The sequence below is a fragment of the Oncorhynchus tshawytscha genome, linkage group LG14 (genome assembly GCF_018296145.1).
Source record: "Oncorhynchus tshawytscha isolate Ot180627B linkage group LG14, Otsh_v2.0, whole genome shotgun sequence".
Classification (NCBI taxonomy): Eukaryota; Metazoa; Chordata; class Actinopteri; order Salmoniformes; family Salmonidae; genus Oncorhynchus; species Oncorhynchus tshawytscha.
In genome coordinates this window covers 3,594,839-3,616,061 of record NC_056442.1, presented here as the reverse complement: position 1 = coordinate 3,616,061, position 21,223 = coordinate 3,594,839, and the positions used below count along the sequence as shown (strand labels likewise).

The window sequence follows — 21,223 nt, the reverse complement described above, 5'->3', positions numbered from 1 at the left end:
ACGGATTTATTCTGAAGTGCAGAGAAAGTGTTGATATTTGAATAATGAATCCAAAAACACTCAACGTTAATCTGCCACATACTGCAGGCCTAAACTGGGCGCATAGATGGACTTGCGGACGGACATCTAACCAAATCAAAAACCGACGATGAACATTTCTGCTACCACGGAATGGCTTGATCTGGTGGCGAAACAAATATTCTCTATGAAAAAGGCCTTATGGTGAACCCCATTGTGTTGAGAGAATGTCCAAACTGCAGGGCTTTGGGGTGACGGGGGGCCTCCCCCTTTAACCCGGGTAACAATTGTTCACGATTTAAAAGAGAAAGTTACGCTGCCATACAGATTCCACAACGAGAAATATCCTTATGCGTTATGGAGACAAAGGACTAGGCCAGGGTATTGGCCACCAGGTTTTGAAGACCCATGAAATGCTGAGCGAACAGGCTGGCTGGGCGAAAGAGAGTTTGTGCATAAAGCAAATTAAAACCCCAGTTATATTATTTTGTAAGTCTTTACATGTCACACTGTAAAAGAGAAATATTATAATTGTCTATTAATGTGGATCATTTGGAACCCTTCACACAGACAAATAATGCTGCACAAGCACTTTTCCCATGCATGAATGGCAAACGCACAATGTACTAAGTTTGCATAATGGTTATAATGAATTTACTATTAAGCAATGCAGGTAATAATCCCTATACTAGACCCATAACGCAGTAACATCGATTCAGATCAAAATCATTTTGCAGACGTGGGAAACATATCACACACGTCATGTGACATTTTCACATTTCGAATGTGGGCAATAAGACCTAGATGATCAAATATGGAGAATATGGAAAATAATATAGATTTCCTGGACCTATTATATATTGTGTTATATCATGCCCCACCCATTTATTGGATTGGAATTATTAACAACTACATTTAGTCAATGGGTTATCCCTCTTTACAAATACCAATTCGATTATATTGGGTGCGTTGGTGGCGTAAAGTTGTTTAGGCCTATATGGATGGACGCGTGTGCTCACAATTATCTTGGCTATTTGAAATATCCAAACGAAACATATTCTTATTTTTTGTATGCTTGTCTTAAATAATTATACTTTTCTTTATAGGCATTTATGGAAAGTGCATATTGCAAGTGGAAGCTATCCAATACTACAAAAATATTTTTGTAGTATTCAGTTCGAAACAAACTGCACGCGTCTATAATCAGAACGTTGGCTATAGCCAGCCATTTCTCTGGGATTTCATGGATTCGAATGACCAAATCTACCCGCGTGTCTGACTGGCACTTTTATTAATGAGGACAAAGGAAAGTGATGCATACTTCTTCTATAACGTTGAATTCAGTTGCTAAGCAACTAGTGTATGGGAAATCATCCGCGAAATTTAAATCTTCGAGCGTGGATAGTGCATTTAGCTGAATAGTCAACTTGCGAAAAAGTTGGAGAGCCGAGTGCATTTCCAAGCTATAAGTTTCGTCCTAATTTCAGTCTTAAGAAATTGAAATAGTTTATATAGGCTACACTGTAGCATAATTTATGGCGTAGCATGCACTATTATGCAAATAGAGATGTAGCCTATCCACAGGCCTATAGGCCTAAGCTGGACCAAAGTCACACAACATAGAACAAACATGCGCAAACCTTATAGGTATTGCATTCTCAACGCTAATGTCAATTTTACACAACAAAAGCTAATTCAAACATGGTAAAACGCCATTATTGTATCTGTTTGTATTTCGTTGGCTCCAATGTCCAATTTGATAGGCCTAATCAATGTCCAACTCATTTCCCCAAAGCCTGGTGTCAATGTGAAATCGCAATGTTCTCTTAAGTATTATTTTAAACCATAAACCATACAATCTGTCAACGCCAAGACTACCATACTTTGAGGGTAACCTGCTATATTTAGACTAGCTATGCATTAGGTCAGCATCATGCGTGTTGTGTTGTTATCACACTAATGAGATTTATGTTGAATTTAAATCATCTCAAAATGATGTTTACATCAATGGGAATTCGGAAGCATTAGGTTATAGTCACTGAAACACGAGTTGTCCAGGCACCCTGCGCCATCCCATGCAAGAGCATATTTACACCACAGGCCTATAAGGAAAACCTAAACAGTGTAGGATACAGTCATCATTTTGCAACTAAAAAGTAGAATATCCAATGCCAAAACCCTAATCACGTAATGACATGGATAGTCTACAGTGTGTTCACATGCGCGTGCATGTGTGTCGGGATGAAGAATCTTGACCTTATGTGCATATTTGCAAAAATAACAATACTGTTTCTCAAAACATAAATCAGGCCCATGATATAACTTCCACTCTGAATATATGAATACACTGGCGCATGAAAAATATAACACTAAAATATATAGACTATACTGCTTTGAATCGAATCGTCTTACTCATATACTGACGTAGGGCGAATGATTAAACATTTTACAAACAATATCAGTAGCAACATCTACCTTCATGTTTGTCTGTAAAACATGACGCACAGCTCCGGTGAGATAGGCCTACAGCATTAACCAGAGCTATGGAATAAGATCGGCAAGATCCCCCACATTGGGCCTACTGAGGAAGTGTCACGCGGTGGATGTAAACAAACGCATAGACCGCACTTTGAGTGCCTAGTCGTCTACGGACTAATATAGGGCTTGATGATGCAAATGCTACATAATCAAATGCTGCTATGATGAAGGTGGAGAAGCGAATTAGTTAAAGATAAATATGAATTGTGAATAAATCAAATATAGCCCGGTGAAATGGTCAAATATAATTCCCTATGGGGCTCCAATAACATTGACAGTGGAGATGCACAGAGGTTCAGCGTTCGATATAACATAGGCCTATTTTTACTAAATTATAGTATTTTTTTGTAAACTTGTGTTATGCAAATCTGTGACAAAAGTAGTTGGAACAAGAACAATCGGCAATTTCTCTGCGTTAACCTTTCTCACATTAAATAATATCACGAATGCATGCCTTGTTTCATAAACAAACGTAGCTAAATATTACATTCAAATATAAATCTCAAAACACACAATGACGTAATTTCATTCTAACAAATTTATTGGTCTCAATCAGCTCGTAAGGAATCACTACTGAAATTAAATTACAATCAAATTATCACATCAAAATATACCCTTATTACCTAACAACTGTCAATGTCAGCTTATGTTGATTTGTGCTCCTTTTAGAAACGAAAATACAAAAATGAAACAAAACAAATGAAGTCAACAATGAAAACAGGAAAGAAAAACATCTTACACAAAGTTCCGGGGGAAATAAATTACCGTTTGGAATAATTGATATGTATTCCGAATAGAATATTAGAACAAGTCATTTTGATGAAAAATATAAAGTAAATAAGTCAGATCAGCATCTGATCTAATGAATCTATATTGCCGGCTTTACAGAGTCTGTTGTTTATTAAAACCTACCAAAGAATACTGCTTAGAAATGGCAGCATGTATAGTTACATCCACAGCACCCATTCAGTCACACTTGGCAACGGAGAGGAGAAGAATTTCAAATAAGTGCAGCTGAAGTTAATCTTTTCAAATGTCTATTTCTGTTTCTTCACTCACGGTGTTCAAGTCCCATGAAAAAAAATCCCATTTGAAAAAAAGAGGTGATCTTTTAGATCAGATGGCGGGGACAGTCCTGGTGAGTTTATATTTTATCATTAGGCGTGGAGGGCCTCAAAATCCCAATTCCTCTTTGTGAAAATTTAAACCATGCAGTCCTCCCCGCAAAAAATATGTTGGAAGCTTCGTGGATGCCACTCTTCTTCGTATTGATGCTGTTGCAGTTTTTGTTCCTTTGTTAAAGTAGGGGTTTAAAATGTCCCATTTTTAAATATACAAATGCCTGCCTCTTGTCTTTCGCAAATCAGATACAGGGTACAGGGGGAATCTTTTTAAAATTCTAATAGGACTACTTGCTTTGAAATTTCCAGTTGGTGTTGTTAATGCGCCAAAATTACCTGATGGAACGAACTTGTAGTCACCCTCTGGTCGGTCGGTTCACTCGGCCCAGTTAAACTTGCATCTTTTAAGTAATCTACTAAAAAATGTCCCTGAAAGAAAGAGCAGAAGGAACCTTTTAGGTTAAGACATTTCAGGGCTTGGAAGAAGGTTATCGGTGCGTTTTGGGGTTGGGTGGAAAAGGGGGGTTGTTTTGTTCTGGTGAAAAATATATAACACATTTGCAGTCTTATTCCTATTCCATCACAATCACAGTATCAACAATGTTTTGGCTATCTTGACGATAGTCTGTGTTTTATCAGTTTTAATTTTATATAAAATATTTTTTAGTCTTGTGTTCTGCTCTATGTCTCACTGAACATTCGTTTGCAGTCCATGGAGGGGGGCGGTGTATCTGCACTCACATTGCCGACCTGCGAGTACACATCCTCCGGCGTCTGTGGCACTCCTGGGGGCGTCATCCTTTTTTCCTTCTGTCTCCTATTGCAAAACCACACTCTAACCACTTCTTTCTCCAGCTGCAAGTTGTCCGCCAGTGAGGTTATCTCTTGGGCCGAGGGTTTGGGGCATTTCAGGAAGTGGCTCTCCAAAGCTCCCTTCACGCTTACTTCGATGGACGTGCGCTTCTTTCGCTTCCTACCTTGTGCCGCTATCTTGTCGATGCTGGTCGGGCTGCCAGTGGTAGAATCCGCCTCCTCCAGCCATTTGTTTAGCAATGGCTTCAGCTTGCACATGTTTTTGAAGCTGAGCTGGAGAGCTTCAAACCGACAAATGGTGGTCTGAGAGAAGACGTTCCCGTACAGGGTGCCCAGGGCCAAGCCCACGTCCGCCTGCGTAAAACCTAGTTTGATCCGGCGCTGTTTGAACTGCTTGGCGAACTGCTCCAAGTCGTCCGAGGTCGGTGTGTCCTCGTCGGAGTGCTGGTCGTGGCTGTTCACCCCTCCGTGGTGTTGCTGCTGGTGATGCGGATGCTGGTGGTGATGGTGGTGATGGTGGCTGCCGTGGTCCAGCTCTGGGGTGTCCCCCCTTACCAGACCCGGGTGCACCAGGCTCTGGCTCCCTGGTTGACTGAGCATTCCATTCACCGTGAAGCCCCCGGGGTTGGAGTAGATCAGCGACTGCTGCTGCTGCTGTCCCCCTGATATCGAGTTGAGGTGAGCCGCAGTTGTGCTCCCCCAAGCCCCTGCGTGAGTCTGATGAGGACCTAGGTGTGGGGGCCTGTGGTGCAACGCGGTGCCCGTGTGTAGATCATCTCTGCCCGAGTTATTTTTCACGTCCTGTTGCTGAGGGCTGCCTGTCATACCGACGGGACTCGACGACCAATGCGATCCGGCTTCGGCTGCTGCTACAGCGGCTGCAGCTGCCGCAGCGGCGGCGTGCGGCAGGGATGTCACCCACTGATGAGCATGGCTCAACATATGTCCTCCGTTGCTCGCTGCCATAGCTCCCTGCATGAAGTCACTCTGTACCATCTTTACTGTGGGGTCTCCCCTGTACCCACCAGACACCGAGGTAACCGCAGCACTGCCCGGCTGCATACCACCGCCTCCAGAGTCAGAATGCACGATCGAGCCGGACGAGAGGATACTATTGCTGGACAGATAGGGGTTGGAAGCCGCGGTGGCCATTCCGTTAACCCTTATGAATATGTTTGTTGATTACCCCCCTCCCTTTTTCAGTTACTTTTTTCGAGCAGGCAAATTGTATCTCATGAATTATTCAAACTTTAAAAGTCTGGGTTGTATTTTGGCAAATACCATTGACTTGTTCTGCAAACGCCAGAAGAATAAAAAAGGATAGCAAAAATGAATTTAAATCCGTAATTGTTGTGTTTACTGCATTTATGTATTTCAAATAGAAATGGATAAAATAGCGATGAATAAAAATCCAGGTTCTCAATAGCAATTTGAAACCATGTGCAGTCCGACAAGAAAGTTTTTATCGTATTTAGAACGTCTGAGAGTTCAAATTAAAATACACAGAAAATATATATTTGCCCCAACAAACTTCTAGTGGTCGAAGAAATGTAGCAATTTCTCCACGAAATACAAAGTCCCAGTTTATGTTCCTATTGCAGGGGAGAAAAACACAAGCACTGGCTCCTTGGTTCTTTTGAAATTTAGCCGCTGAGATTTCTCCCTTGTTGCTTTATTCTTTTCTTTCGCTGTTCCTTTTATAGTACTGTAGAGTCTTTCTCTTTGTTCTGTTTTGATGTGTATAAACCTGCCAAACCGCTAACTCCCGCTGAAGTACAATCCAGTATTACAGTGCACGGCGATGGTTGCAAGCCTCTTCTCCCATTCGCTTGTTCGGTCTCTCTCTCTCTCGCTCTCTCTCCTTCTCTTTCTCTTTCTGACAGTTCGCTCAGTCCCTCCCTCAAAGCTCGAGGACACACGAATGTTTACCCTGTGCCAAGCGTGCGCACATCGTCCACGTCTCGCCCCCTTCAAATACGAGGAAGTCGAGTGCAAGACTCCCGTTGATTGGATACCCGGGATATGATTGACAGGTCTCGCCAGCCTCGCTTGAGGCGCGAAAACCTCCTTCCGGTCGTTGCAATTGGCTGCTTTTTAATTCAATCCAAATAAATAAATAAATGAGCAAATTAATACAAAATAAAGGATAGAAATAAACAAAAACATATCTGAAGAATGTATTCGTGAGCAATATGGAGCTATACATTAATTATTGTTTATGTGGGTTCTAAACATATTATAACTTCATATAAATCAGAATAGATTCAACCTTGTCAAAAAACAGAAAGTGTTTTAAAAATGTTATTGTTGGAAATAGACCTAATGATATATTGGATTTATCTGCATAAAATATGTTTATATTAGCCTAATATGCATAATAGCGATCACCTAAAATAAACTATTGTAATAGGCTTGGTGGAGATGGGGACCTTTTGTACATTTTGGATGTTGGTGGAGGCCTACAACTGTCATTGTCAATGTGCTGTAGGACAGTAATGCACTTAGTATCTTCACATAACCAGACCATTTATTGTGTGCCCTTGAGAATTTTTTTGAACAATATGACTAGTTGTGTGTTGCCATTTCTGTGCCATTTATCCATAAAACACCATCATATTCAATATTCCTCACGTCTTGCGGCTTTGGTTCATCGGGAGTTAATGGACAAAGGTTGTGGGGATGCGTCCATGCGGAAACAGAACGCATAGGCAACCTCACTGAACCACAGGGAAAGAGAAAGTAGCAACCAAAACAAGAGTAAATTGAGCAGCCCTTGGGGGATTTGCAGGGGGAAAAGTCTGCCTTTTAAATCTGAATACCACAACCAACTAGTCTACGTTTGGGCCCTATAAAATGCGCCTTCTTTTTAGATCACTCCATAACACAGAAATGAATGAGCCTATGTTATGTGGACCCCCTCAGCATATGGATTCACTCAGCAGTGTTAATGAATAAATACCATATATAATATATTGCATCCACTGGCTGAGACGCAGTCACGTTCACGAGGAGCACTAGCAAGGACTCACAGGATTTCAGATTTACTGCTTGCTTACAGTGTTGGCTACTATAGAGCCGATATTGCCAGTATTATTGGCTATTCTTAAAGTTTAGGATAAAGCATAACCCTGAACCATGACCTTATGTTCGAGATAGGGTCAGAAAGCAGGAACAAGTATTACAATGATCCTAACCATCTCATGTTGTTTCCTAATAAAACCCACCGTGCCAAAGACTGAGCAGAGATTTTATTGCATATGAGCAAAGATAATAGACTGGTGTAGTTTAGCACATAGTGGATGCCAGAGTTCCTTCATTCCCAGTAGATTTCATTTGGACCCGGCTCAAAACCGAGGAAGCCTCGTGGAGTTGTTTACATTGAATACAGGACAGGGCCGGTGCCATGGGGCCGTCCTTTTTTATTAATATACAGTGAGGATATCTGTCTAAATTACTGCTATACATTTCAGGTTGCACACTTTCAAAGGGCGGCTAGCGCGTGGTGAGAAATGTGATTACCGGGTAATGGGAAAGAAAAACGTTAACTTCCAAAAGATCACCGAAAAGAGTAAAAAAATACATTTAATAAAAAATGTCCCTGAGTTCAATGCATGCCGCTAAATTCAGTCTCTGTGAAATATGGTGTTCTTATTATTTATTTGTTTATTTTATAAGGTCCCCAAGTTCCCTGCTGGGGAGTTCATTTGTTTTGTATGCAAAAAAAGAAAGGGGAAAAAAATCCCCAAGTATAACAAGAGACGAACAGTTAGTGCTGATTTTCATTTGCATAAATTTTCATATATTTTAGTGAAAATAATAGCGGAGCCGAGGAGTGCTCTGCTCAGTTGAGGCAGAGGAAAGAAAATCTTAGGGAGCAGCGACTCGAAGGAAAGGAGATGGCCATTAATAGATTACAAATATACATGTAAAGCATTTTTCGACTGTTCTTGGATATAAGGTAAGTCAAATAATATTTGAATTTCCTATACTATCCATACTGGAAGGAAAAGCAATGTAATGTGAACTAGCCTATACCATACTAAACGTATAGCTTTACGAATGTCTAAACACGTATTTTAACGCATTTGATGTCATTTTAGCCCATATGTTATGTCACACTGCCGACATAAACATTTCCCACCTCTAACTCTCATAAAAAACATATATGTTGTTTTTCCCTTTTTGAAACCAAAAATCAATACATGCTTTGTGCTGGCTTTCGCTCCCATGCCTCGCTTTTATACATAGTGAGCAGACGGTTAAGCTGTGCTGTTTTGTACTGAATGTCCACTGTAGAAAGTGCAATCAATCAAATTTAAGCAGGATACCCCTTGGTTGAATTCTCTGGAGGATTCGCATAGGCACCAGTGAATATCAAATCGTTTACATAAATCGATCCCGTGCAGCTGTAGAAAAGTTTGTTTAAAGTTGAGCAACAATAATGACATAACCCACGACTTTAAGTTTAATCAACGGACTAGAATGCATACGAAAACTGATCGAATGAGAGGCTGTAGTCTATGTTTTGCTATAGGCTAAGGCTATGAACATATAGCCTATTTGGTTCTGGTTTGCGAAATCATGGAGCTATTCCGAAAGCATATGTCGCCTATAGGCAATCCTTAAGATAACTGAAATTAAAACGATTATATGCAGATGCAGAGATGGACAACAATATTCAGGTTTTCATAAGTCCGCCTGGAATGGTCCTCAAGCAAGTTTGCTTCGAACACAATTGCACGGACATTTTAAAACTAATACCAGTTGCATAACATGCACTATTTTTCTGACTTCATACTTTTTGTGGTCAGCGTCGAATTTCTTCACTTTCCTGCGTTTTTCTCACGGGTTAACAGTGTGTGCCCTCGCTGTTAAAGATGCCGTCTCGCGCAGCCCCGCTAAGACCGTTTGTTTCATTGATGGGGAGGCATTTCTGAACCCAGCCTTTCTGTTGTCATGGTGAGCCGAATAAAAGAGGGAACACTAGTCGCATTAAGCTATATGTTTGTGCACTGGACTCAAGATGAAAGAGCTGTTGAAGCCAATACCATCTAGCATGCCTATAGCAGAGCCAACAACTCCAACTCCCCTTCTTCTCGGCACCACGGCCATACATGTAGAACCATCTTTACATTACCAACACTGTGACAGACGCTCCCCTCACCTGTGAGCTATTGTTGCTTTAGATAGGGAAATTAAATTGAGTTCATTGTTATCTTTGGGTTAGATAAATATTATCTACCAGCAGGTGTCGCGCTTACTCATGATGGTAGGCCAGCCTTTGTGAGTAATAGTCGCATTATTGTTTTGTTGACTGCGACGCAATTTAAAAAAAGACAGACCTGACTTGATAGAATAGAGAAGCTGAATGACACGATATTGGCCAATAAAACACAATTATAATAGGGAAGAGAAAGAAACCGACTGTATAATTAAGTAACTGGACTCCAAAGGCTTAACACTAAAATATTGTGCAATCACTAATTTGTTAATTTGTCAATTATATTGAATTACAATAATCTATACACCTATGTGATGTTCTCACTGATACACATGTTTGATATTAATGTTTGAAATATCGTGATAATTCTGGGATAGGGAACATATACCCAGTGTTTTCCTCAAGCAGTAAGCCGATGTGAAACAAAACGAAACCCACATGGCAATCTACTTTTTCCTCACGCGCTTTTCAGTGCATCACTAGAAGTTTAGAAAATAAGGACGAACACTGGACTACCTTATAACTCGCTGCCTGCTCCGCCAATAGCTGTTGTTTCACATAATGAGTATGCTTTGAATAAACAACATGATTTTTTACATAATGGAAGAAATTAGGTTATATTTTGAAAATCCTTATATTATCGCAAACATTATTTTAAGCCACATATAAATAAATACACACACAATCAACATGATATAGGCATAAGAGTAATGACACTCATGAACAACATTGCTTTTATTTACAGAAACAATTTGACGTTAATCAAGTAAAACACATTATACTTGCTATAATATCCTAATGTAGGCCTATATTCAGGACTAGGCCTAGCTATGCAAAAAACCGGCTAATATGGGGTTATTATTTCTTATAAGCTTGATTATGCGGGTCATATAGGCCCATAGGTTAGCAGCCAAGTATAAATTAGAATAAACAAGTATTTCAGTGTACCTCGTCGCTAATCGTTGACATATAATGGAATTGTTACTGTACTCAATCAGAAACCACAACAAATAACAAATGAGAACGAGATCCTCGAGAACCTGTCTGGGGAATTAATCTCCTGTGGGTTCCATGCATGCTTGACCAGCCATTTAACTAGTCTGTATCAACCTCAGAGTATCATCATCATCATCATCATCATCAACATCATACACTATAGAAATAAAACCACAAGGCAATATTAATAACACCAACATAATGTAATTATTCATTATTTATAATAATACATCATGATAATGACAATAATGCGGCTACTTCTATTGATGACCTATATCTGTTTCCACTACTGTCTTACGTTCAACACCAAATCCGAAGACATTAGACTGTACAAATTCTCATAGGCCATTTGCGTATAAACTAGAGCCATGTTTTGGTGCATATGCATTTATTTGACCAATGTTTTTAGAGAGGACAGCATATTCTCCATTTCGGTTGGCACTTTTACCTTTGAATTAAGGACATTTAATTACCGACGTCACGAGCTTTCTGTCCAATCCATGCTTTCTGTTAGAAGTAGAAACCTTGTCCATGCACAGTAAGTGTACATAAGAAGAAAAAAACAACTGCAAGTGGCAATTAAAATCATATGACCGTCTATTACGGTCAACATTGTATTGGTACAATGGTCATTTTAATTAAAGGCCTCCTTAAGGTATACATCATGTATTTGCTTCACTTTGTCCATGCACTGACTAATCAGAAAATACGTTAATAACAGACGTTTAGTGTTCGTGTCAAGACTAATGTTGATTTAAAGCTAAATCCAACATGGAGTAGGCTAGGCCTAGCACTTTAATGATAATATATCCAGTTAATTAAACCAGGTGCACAGTGAATAACAGCAAGCAGATACAAATATTCTCAATTTGCGACATGGTTGCATTATAGGCTATTAAAACACCATTTGAAGCCTCAAAGTAAACTACACAGGGAATCTATTTCAATTAATATGTACCTATTATGTACTTATTATGACTGTGATATGTGGTTGTCTCACCTCCCTTAAGATGAATGCAGTATAAGGATAAGAACCTCTAATAAATGACTTAAATGTACAACGTAAAGTGTAGTTATTGTGTTCTAATTGTATCTGTCCCTGTGCATTCCTGACCTGTACAGTGCACCTCTCCTCTCAGCCTGGTGTTTAGAGGGATTGGCTTGGCTTGGTCTTCTTCCATGGATCTGTGATGTGCTCCCTCCCTCCCTCCCTCCCTCCCTCCCTCCCTCCCTCCCTCCCTCCCTCCCTCCCTCCCTCCCTCCCTCCCTCCCTCCCTCCCTCCCTCCCTCCCTCCCTCCCTCCCTCCCTCCCTCCCTCCCTCCCTCCCTCCCTCCCTCCCCCTCCCTCCCTCCCTCCCTCCCTCCCTCCCTCCCTCCCTCATCTGCCTACTACTCATTATTCATAAATATATCAGCTGGCCCTTATTGATTGAGTCTTGTGGATCAGAAATCAATGTAAATGTCATACTTTGCTTTAAATGGATGTCTAGGTAGCTTCCCAGGGAGAATATTAGAGAATACTGTATACAGCATTTATGGTGGCTTGTCTAGTCATCAATGAATTATTCAATGAGAGGGTTTGTTTGTATCGTCCTATAATGGCTGTGTTTTTGTTTTCCACTCTAGAGTTGGCCAGTGAGATTGCTGTATTGATCAGAGAATGCAGCAGCATTTTGACATCACCAAAGTGTGTAGTTATAGTATGAAATATTGATTGTGTATCTGTTCAATGTGATTGGCCCAGACATGTCGGAATGGAAAAGGGAACCTTCACATATTTCCAGAGTGATATTTGATCATTTCAAGTGCAGTTGGGGATACTCACCAACTAGAGCTGGCGGTAATAGGTAAACGGTTATACACAAGTTGACTTCATGAGGTCTTGAATGTATACCACAGGATAGGGCTGCCTGGAGAAGGATGGGTTTGGTATGGGGTCTGGTCTGGTCTCTGAACGCATTCAGGCAGGTGTTGGAGCCTACAAAGCCCTCTAGACTGGAGATTGACAGAGGGATGGATAGGATAAAATGTTACTCTCAGAAGATGGGAAGAGGGGTGTGTGGGACACGCACACACACGCAGACACACACGCAGACACACACGCAAACACACACACGCAGACACACACACGCAGATACACACACACACACGCAGACACACACACGCAGACACACACACGCAGACACACACACGCAGACACACACACACACACACACACACACACACACACACACACACACACACACACACACACACACACACACACACACACACACACACACACACACACACACACACACACACACACACACACACACACACACACAGGATTGAAGAGAGAAAGGTGTGTGTGGGTGTGTGTGTGTGTGTAGGAGGGCCTTTGTCTCCTAGAGACTCACTCCACAGAGTCCAGGGATGGAAAGAGAGCGCTCTGTCAGCACTGCCCTGGGCTCCTCACCTTCCTGCCTGCAGTCCTGCCTGATCTCTCTGACAACACACACACACACACACACACACACACACACACACACACACACACACACACACACACACACACACACACACACACACACACACACACACACACACACACACACACACACACACACACACACACACTGACAGTACTTGCAGGTCAACAAGGATAACACACTGAAACATCCAGACCTTCAGACGCCCACCAATGTTGATGCTAAGCTGCATTCCACAAGCCAATATTCACTGGAATATATTGTGTAGGCAATAAGTATACAAATCTTCTGTTGTTTGCATTCTATTAGACGGCATTTTGCATGCTAATCAAGACGGATATCATATTAGTAACTTCAGTAATGAATAAATAAACCAACTAATTCCACATGAAGTCAAGTCCCTTTAAAGTGAAGGCAGGAGAAAGCGTGAGAGAATACTGCCAGTTGCAGCAGACTGCTACAGTATGTCATGTTGCCATGCGAGTTCAGATTCAGATTTGCCATAGTGGCGGCTTTGTTTTTGTTTGTCAAACAGGAACGTTCCCTCAGGAGAGGGGTTTGTGACACCTCTCTGCCCGCCCAGGATTGCATTAATCAAACTCTTTATTTCCCTGGGGGATGCCGCCACAAATCACTCCTAAATCCCAATCAAATTGGATAACGGAGGAACTGAGTACTATAAGTCACCCCTCTGTCTCTTGCTCATTCTGCCAACTTAATGGATCTAGTTGTAACTTTGTGGAACAGTGTGGATGGGGTTTTACAAAGCTACGTACAGCCGAGGTAGGAAGCTGCTTTGAAAAGCATCAAACAACATAATTGGATTGAGTCGTGTTCCTAGATCGGTTAGAGACATACAAACACAAAACTATCAGAACGCAGTGGACGGTTCGCTCAGGATAGAGTTGTACAGATGCACCCATGCAATTTGTTGTCTGTTGGGCGTCTGTCCACTTGGAATAGAGCTATACGCCCAGGACACGTCTGTGATGTGAGCTGTACTGGGCCTTCGATAGAGACACGTCTCGCTGGCATGTGGGCTCAAGACTCATGTAGATTCGGGCCCCTAATGGTAGTCCATTCAAAACTAAGTAAACGTTGCAATACCACAATACCACAAAAATATCAATTACATCTCTTCACAATCTGGCTAATGACGACTGTCTTATAAATCAGAGAATGTCCACAGGAAGACCTTGACACAGTAATAAATACTCCCCCCAATATGCTGCCTATTAAAGGTAATACAAATAAAATAACAGAGATGTCATTTTTCTTATGTGTTGTGGCGCGCCATGGCACAGTTTCAGTGTTTGATATTCATGAGGGAAATGGGGAGGAAATGTGGCCTCTCTTTATGGCGTGGCTGCATTGTAACACAAATTCAGCACTCCTGCCTTCATTCCAATCAGGGATAAATGATGGCCTCGTTGCCACGTCGCCAGAATGCAGTCCTGACACCACCGCATGCACACACACACTGGTGTGCTTACACGCACACACACACACACACACACACACACACACACACACACACACACACACACACACACACACACACACACACACACACACACACACACACACACACACACACACACACACACACACACACACACACACACACACACAGGGAGTGGAATGGAGGTATCAGAGGGGCTGTCTAGGCCTGGCCTCAGCCTCATCAGCTGAATGGTTAACATGAGAGATGGACCATACTAGCATCATATGATGTTTATCAAATGACTATGATGCTTATCAAATGACTATGATGCTTATCAAATGACTATGGTGCTTATCAAATGACTATGATGCTTATCAAATGACTATGATACTTATCAAATGACTATGATGCTTATCAAATGACTATGGTGCTTATCAAATGACTATGATGCTTATCAAATGACTATGGTGCTTATCAAATGACTATGGTGCTTATCAAATGACTATGGTGCTTATCAAATGACTATGGTGCTTATCAATGACTATGGTGCTTATCAAATGACTATGATGCTTATCAAATGACTATGATGCTTATCAAATGACTATGGTGCTTATCAAATGACTATGATGCTTATCAAATGACTATGATGCTTATCAAATGACTGTGGTGCTTATCAATGACTATGATGCTTATCAAATGACTACAATGCTTATCAAATGAGCGGAAACTACACAGATTTAATGGGACCCTAGGCTAGATTCAGGAGTAAGCTTCATACTAATGCAATATATGAAGACATGGTGTATGTTCAGTTGCTGTAGTGCCACCATATTTGCATATTATTTTGTGTTCACATTCACGAAAAGACCCTAGACTCATACCGAGTCGGGGTAGTTGATATTGTTGACTGTGCGTGATATGTGCTATTCATATGAGCTTGTGTGGTCTCGTTCTGGTGGGAAATCTGATTCATGTGGGGATTATGTGTTGAGCTCTTATGGATCTGTCCCTGTTCCTACGGAGTCAGAACCATTTGTTTCTAAATGGGTTTACATACATCTTCTGTGCCTGTTTTTGCCGCTCGCTCTCTCTCCCCTCCACCCAGCCCTGAAACACACACACACACACACACACACACACACACACACACACACACACACACACACACACACACACACACACACACACACACACACACACACACACACACACACACACACACACACACACACACTGACAGTACTCGCAGGTCAACGGATAACACACTGAAACATCCAGACATTCAGACGCCCACCAATGTTGATGCCAAGCTGCATTCCACAAGATAATATTCACTGGAATATATTGACTACACATCTCTGACTGCACATCTCTGACTCCACATCTCTGACTGCACATCTCTGACTGTACATCTCTGACTGTACATCTCTGACTCCACATCTCTGACTGTACATCTCTGACTGTACATCTCTGACTCCACATCTCTGACTGCATATCTCTGACTGTACATCTCTGACTGTACATCTCTGACTCCACATCTCTGACTGCATATCTCTGACTGTACATCTCTGACTCCACATCTCTGACTGTACATCTCTGACTCCACATCTCTGACTCCACATCTCTGACTGTACATCTCTGACTGCACATCTCTGACTCCACATCTCTGACTCCACATCTCTGACTGTACATCTCTGACTGTACATCTTTGACTCCACATCTCTGACTGTACATCTCTGACTGCACATCTCTGACTCCACATCTCTGACTCCACATCTCTGACCTCACATCTCTGACTGCACATCTCTGACCTCACATCTCTGACTACACATCTCTGATCTCACATCTCTGACTGCACATCTCTGACCTCACATCTCTGACTGCACATCTCTGACTGTACATCTCTGACCTCACATCTCTGACTCCACATCTCTGACAGCACATCTCTGACTGCACATCTCTGACTGCACATCTCTGGGTAGGAGAGGAGAGCTGAGTCCTTATTTCCAGGCTGGACAGTCTCTCTGCTGCTTTGACTGATGGCTTCCAGCCTGGTTGGGAACAAGTGTTACATGGAAACCTGGTTGATTTCCTATAATTCCTGCGTTTCGTGTTTAGACTCATGTGGCTCGTACAACAGTATAACAGCCATCTACCCATATTACAGTGACTGCAACAACACTCAAGGACTATTTCAGGATTTCTTTATTAAGATTAAAAGTATAGGCTTTTGAGTCAAAGGCTGTTTTAGCAGTATTGTAGTTTGATACTCGAGTCAGGCTACAGAGGTAATGTTTTTTCTTGATTTTTATAACCTAATGCATCCTGAATGAAATGACATATACCCCACACCATTTACTAGATGTTAGGTAGGCCTAATGCATCCTGAATTAAATGACATATACCCCACACCATTTACTAGATGTTAGGTAGGCCTAATGCATCCTGAATTAAATGACATATACCCCACACCATTTACTATATGTTAGGTAGGCCTAATGCATCCTGAATTAAATGACATTACCCCACACCATTTACTATATGTTAGGTAGGCCTAATGCATCCTGAATGAAATGACATATACCCCACACCATTTACTAGATGTTAGGTAGGCCTAATGCATCCTGAATTAAATGACATATACCCCACACCATTTACTATATGTTAGGTAGGCCTAATGCATCCTGAATTAAATGACATATACCCCACACCATTTACTATATGTTAGGTAGGCCTAATGCATCCTGAATTAAATTACATATACCCCACACCATTTACTAGATGTTAGGTAGGCCTAATGCATCCTGAATTAAATGACATATACCCCACACCATTTACTAGATGTTAGGTAGGCCTAATGCATCCTGAATGAAATGACATATACCCCACACCATTTACTATATGTTAGGTAGGCCTAATGCATCCTGAATGAAATTACATATACCCCACACCATTTACTATATGTTAGGTAGGCCTAATGCATCCTGAATTAAATGACATTACCCCACACCATTTACTATATGTTAGGTAGGCCTAATGCATCCTGAATGAAATGACATATACCCCACACCATTTACTAGATATTAGGTAGGCCTAATGCATCCTGAATGAAATGACATATACCCCACACCATTTACTATATGTTAGGTAGGCCTAATGCATCCTGAATGAAATGACATATACCCCACACCATGTCCTGGATGGAAAGAGCTGCCCAGTTAGTCATTTGAATTGTATAACCTCATGAACAGATGATACCTGGATGGAAAGAGCTGCCCAGTTAGTCAGTTGAATTGTATAACCTCATGAACAGATGATACCTGGATGGAAAGAGCTGCCCAGTTAGTCAGTTGAATTGTATAACCTCATGAACAGATGATACCTGGATGGAAAGAGCTGCCCAGTTAGTCAGTTGAATTGTATAACCTCATGAACAGATGATACCTGGATGGAAAGAGCTGCCCAGTTAGTCAGTTGAATTGTATAACCTCATGAACAGATGATACCTGGATGGAAAGAGCTGCCCAGTTAGTCAGTTGAATTGTATAACCTCATGAACAGATGATACCTGGATGGAAAGAGCTGCCCAGTTAGTCAGTTGAATTGTATAACCTCATGAACAGATGATACCTGGATGGAAAGAGCTGCCCATTAGTCAGTTGAATTGTATAACCTCATGAACAGATGATACCTGGATGGAAAGAGCTGCCCAGTTAGTCAGTTGAATTGTATAACCTCATGAACAGATGATACCTGGATGGAAAGAGCTGCCCAGTTAGTCAGTTGAATTGTATAACCTCATGAACAGATGATACCTGGATGGAAAGAGCTGCCCAGTTAGTCAGTTGAATTGTATAACCTCATGAACAGATGATACCTGGATGGAAAGAGCTGCCCAGTTAGTCAGTTGAATTGTATAACCTCATGAACAGATGATACCTGGATGGAAAGAGCTGCCCAGTTAGTCAGTTGAATTGTATAACCTCATGAACAGATGATACCTGGATGGAAAGAGCTGCCCAGTTAGTCAGTTGAATTGTATAACCTCATGAACAGATGATACCTGGATGGAAAGAGCTGCCCAGTTAGTCAGTTGAATTGTATAACCTCATGAACAGATGATACCTGGATGGAAAGAGCTGCCCAGTTAGTCAGTTGAATTGTATAACCTCATGAACAGATGATACCTGGATGGAAAGAGCTGCCCAGTTAGTCAGTTGAATTGTATAACCTCATGAACAGATGATACCTGGATGGAAAGAGCTGCCCAGTTAGTCAGTTGAATTGTATAACCTCATGAACAGATGATACCTGGATGGAAAGAGCTGCCCAGTTAGTCAGTTGAATTGTATAACCTCATGAACAGATGATACCTGGATGGAAAGAGCTGCCCAGTTAGTCAGTTGAATTGTATAACCTCATGAACAGATGATACCTGGATGGAAAGAGCTGCCCAGTTTGTCAGTTGAATTGTATAACCTCATGAACAGATGATACCTGGATGGAAAGAGCTGCCCAGTTAGTCAGTTGAATTGTATAACCTCATGAACAGATGATACCTGGATGGAAAGAGCTGCCCAGTTAGTCAGTTGAATTGTATAACCTCAGTTGGATGGAAAGAGCTGCCCAGTTAGTCAGTTGAATAAACCTCATGAACAGATGATACCTGGATGGAAAGAGCTGCCCAGTTAGTCAGTTGAATTGTATAACCTCATGAACAGATGATACCTGGATGGAAAGAGCTGCCCAGTTAGTCAGTTGAATTGTATAACCTCATGAACAGATGATACCTGGATGGAAAGAGCTGCCCAGTTAGTCAGTTGAATTGTATAACCTCATGAACAGATGATACCTGGATGGAAAGAGCTGCCCAGTTAGTCAGTTGAATTGTATAACCTCATGAACAGATGATACCTGGATGGAAAGAGCTGCCCAGTTAGTCAGTTGAATTGTATAACCTCATGAACAGATGATACCTGGATGGAAAGAGCTGCCCAGTTAGTCAGTTGAATTGTATAACCTCATGAACAGATGATACCTGGAGGGAAAGAGCTGCCCAGTTAGTCAGTTGAATTGTATAACCTCATGAACAGATGATACCTGGATGGAAAGAGCTGCCCAGTTAGTCAGTTGAATTGTATAACCTCATGAACAGATGATACCTGGATGGAAAGAGCTGCCCAGTTAGTCAGTTGAATTGTATAACCTCATGAACAGATGATACCTGGATGGAAAGAGCTGCCCAGTTAGTCAGTTGAATTGTATAACCTCATGAACAGATGATACCTGGAGGGAAAGAGCTGCCCAGTTAGTCAGTTGAATTGTATAACCTCATGAACAGATGATACCTGGATGGAAAGAGCTGCCCAGTTAGTCAGTTGAATTGTATAACCTCATGAACAGATGATACCTGGAGGAAAGAGCTGCCCAGTTAGTCAGTTGAATTGTATAACCTCATGAACAGATGATACCTGGAGGGAAAGAGCTGCCCAGTTAGTCAGTTGAATTGTATAACCTCATGAACAGATGATACCTGGATGGAAAGAGCTGCCCAGTTAGTCAGTTGAATTGTATAACCTCATGAACAGATGATACCTGGAGGGAAAGAGCTGCCCAGTTAGTCAGTTGAATTGTATAACCTCATGAACAGATGATACCTCATCTTCAAACAGAAACTTTTCAGGAAATAAAAAAAGGAACATATTTTCCTATTAACGAGCAATTCTAGAACTTCAGAACCTGTTTTGATGACATTTTGTTGGTCCTAGAGTCATGAAATGTTCCAGGTACGTTGAGTGGGGTTACTGCATTTAGTAAATGTTTTAAAAAACAATGGACAAAAATGGAGTTACCAGGTTTTCATCAGGCTTCATCAGACAGCGACATTATGATACAAATACCCCAAAACACTGTAAATCACATCCCAAAACAGTCTACTTCCCAGACCAGTTATTATAGTTCCCTAAACCCCAGAATGTGTATGACATGAGTATATTTACATAATGTTGTATAAGTCCTCTCTCTTCTCCCAGCAGGCAGGAAAAGCCTGTCTCTCTCTCTCTTACCATGTCCTATATGTAGGCCACTAAATATACAGATATATTACTGCAGGCTGGGAAATGTATTCTTAAAGCAGGAATGAAAATGCTTTTTTTTTGGAGTGCTTGAGCCGCTCACGTTGTAAAACACTCTGTTGACCTCGGACTGGACTATACCCCCCCCACACACACACACACACACACACACACTAACCTGTTATTGTTGTCTCTGAAATACCAACCAAATGGGGACACTATTTGTGTATAAGACGCAAGGGGAAATATGTCTGTTGAGTTTGTATTCTATGATGTATGCAACATTACAAAGTCAATCTGGCCAGACAACCACCGTGTCTTAGCCAAGAATAACACACTCTGAGCAATTCAGGTTTCCACAAACAGCCAATACATTAACCTAGTTGAATACTTTAGCTTAGCACGGTTTGTGGAGAGATGCTATCGTAACCTACTGAACTTACTGGGGTGTTGCTGAACGCTTGAATAAATTGACTTATTTTATTTAGAAAATATTTCCCATTTAAAGATGTGCTGCTTCTTCCATC

The 21,223-nt window shown here is 41.4% G+C and overlaps 1 protein-coding gene across 1 annotated transcript; it reads right to left on the bottom strand.

The window, feature by feature from the left end:
- Nucleotides 1–2,920: 2,920 nt before the first annotated feature.
- LOC112236956 (POU domain, class 3, transcription factor 3-B) lies at nucleotides 2,921–6,406 on the bottom strand. The gene is made up of 2 exons (XM_024405574.2): nucleotides 4,419–6,406; nucleotides 2,921–4,106 (listed from the first exon to the last, which is right to left on the bottom strand). Exons 1-2 carry the CDS (start codon nucleotides 5,640–5,642, stop codon nucleotides 3,996–3,998), a joined length of 1,335 nt encoding a protein of 444 aa, XP_024261342.2. The 5' UTR covers nucleotides 5,643–6,406; the 3' UTR covers nucleotides 2,921–3,995.
- Nucleotides 6,407–21,223: the final 14,817 nt, after the last annotated feature.

Coding starts and splice junctions, on each gene's coding strand:
- LOC112236956 (XM_024405574.2), bottom strand. CDS start 5,642: ATGGCCACCGCGGCTTCCAACCCCTATCTGTCCAGCAATAGTATCCTC. Junction 4,107..4,418: donor TGTACTCGCAGGTCGGCAAT/GTGAGTGCAGAT, acceptor TCTTTCTTTCAG/GGACATTTTTTAGTAGATTA.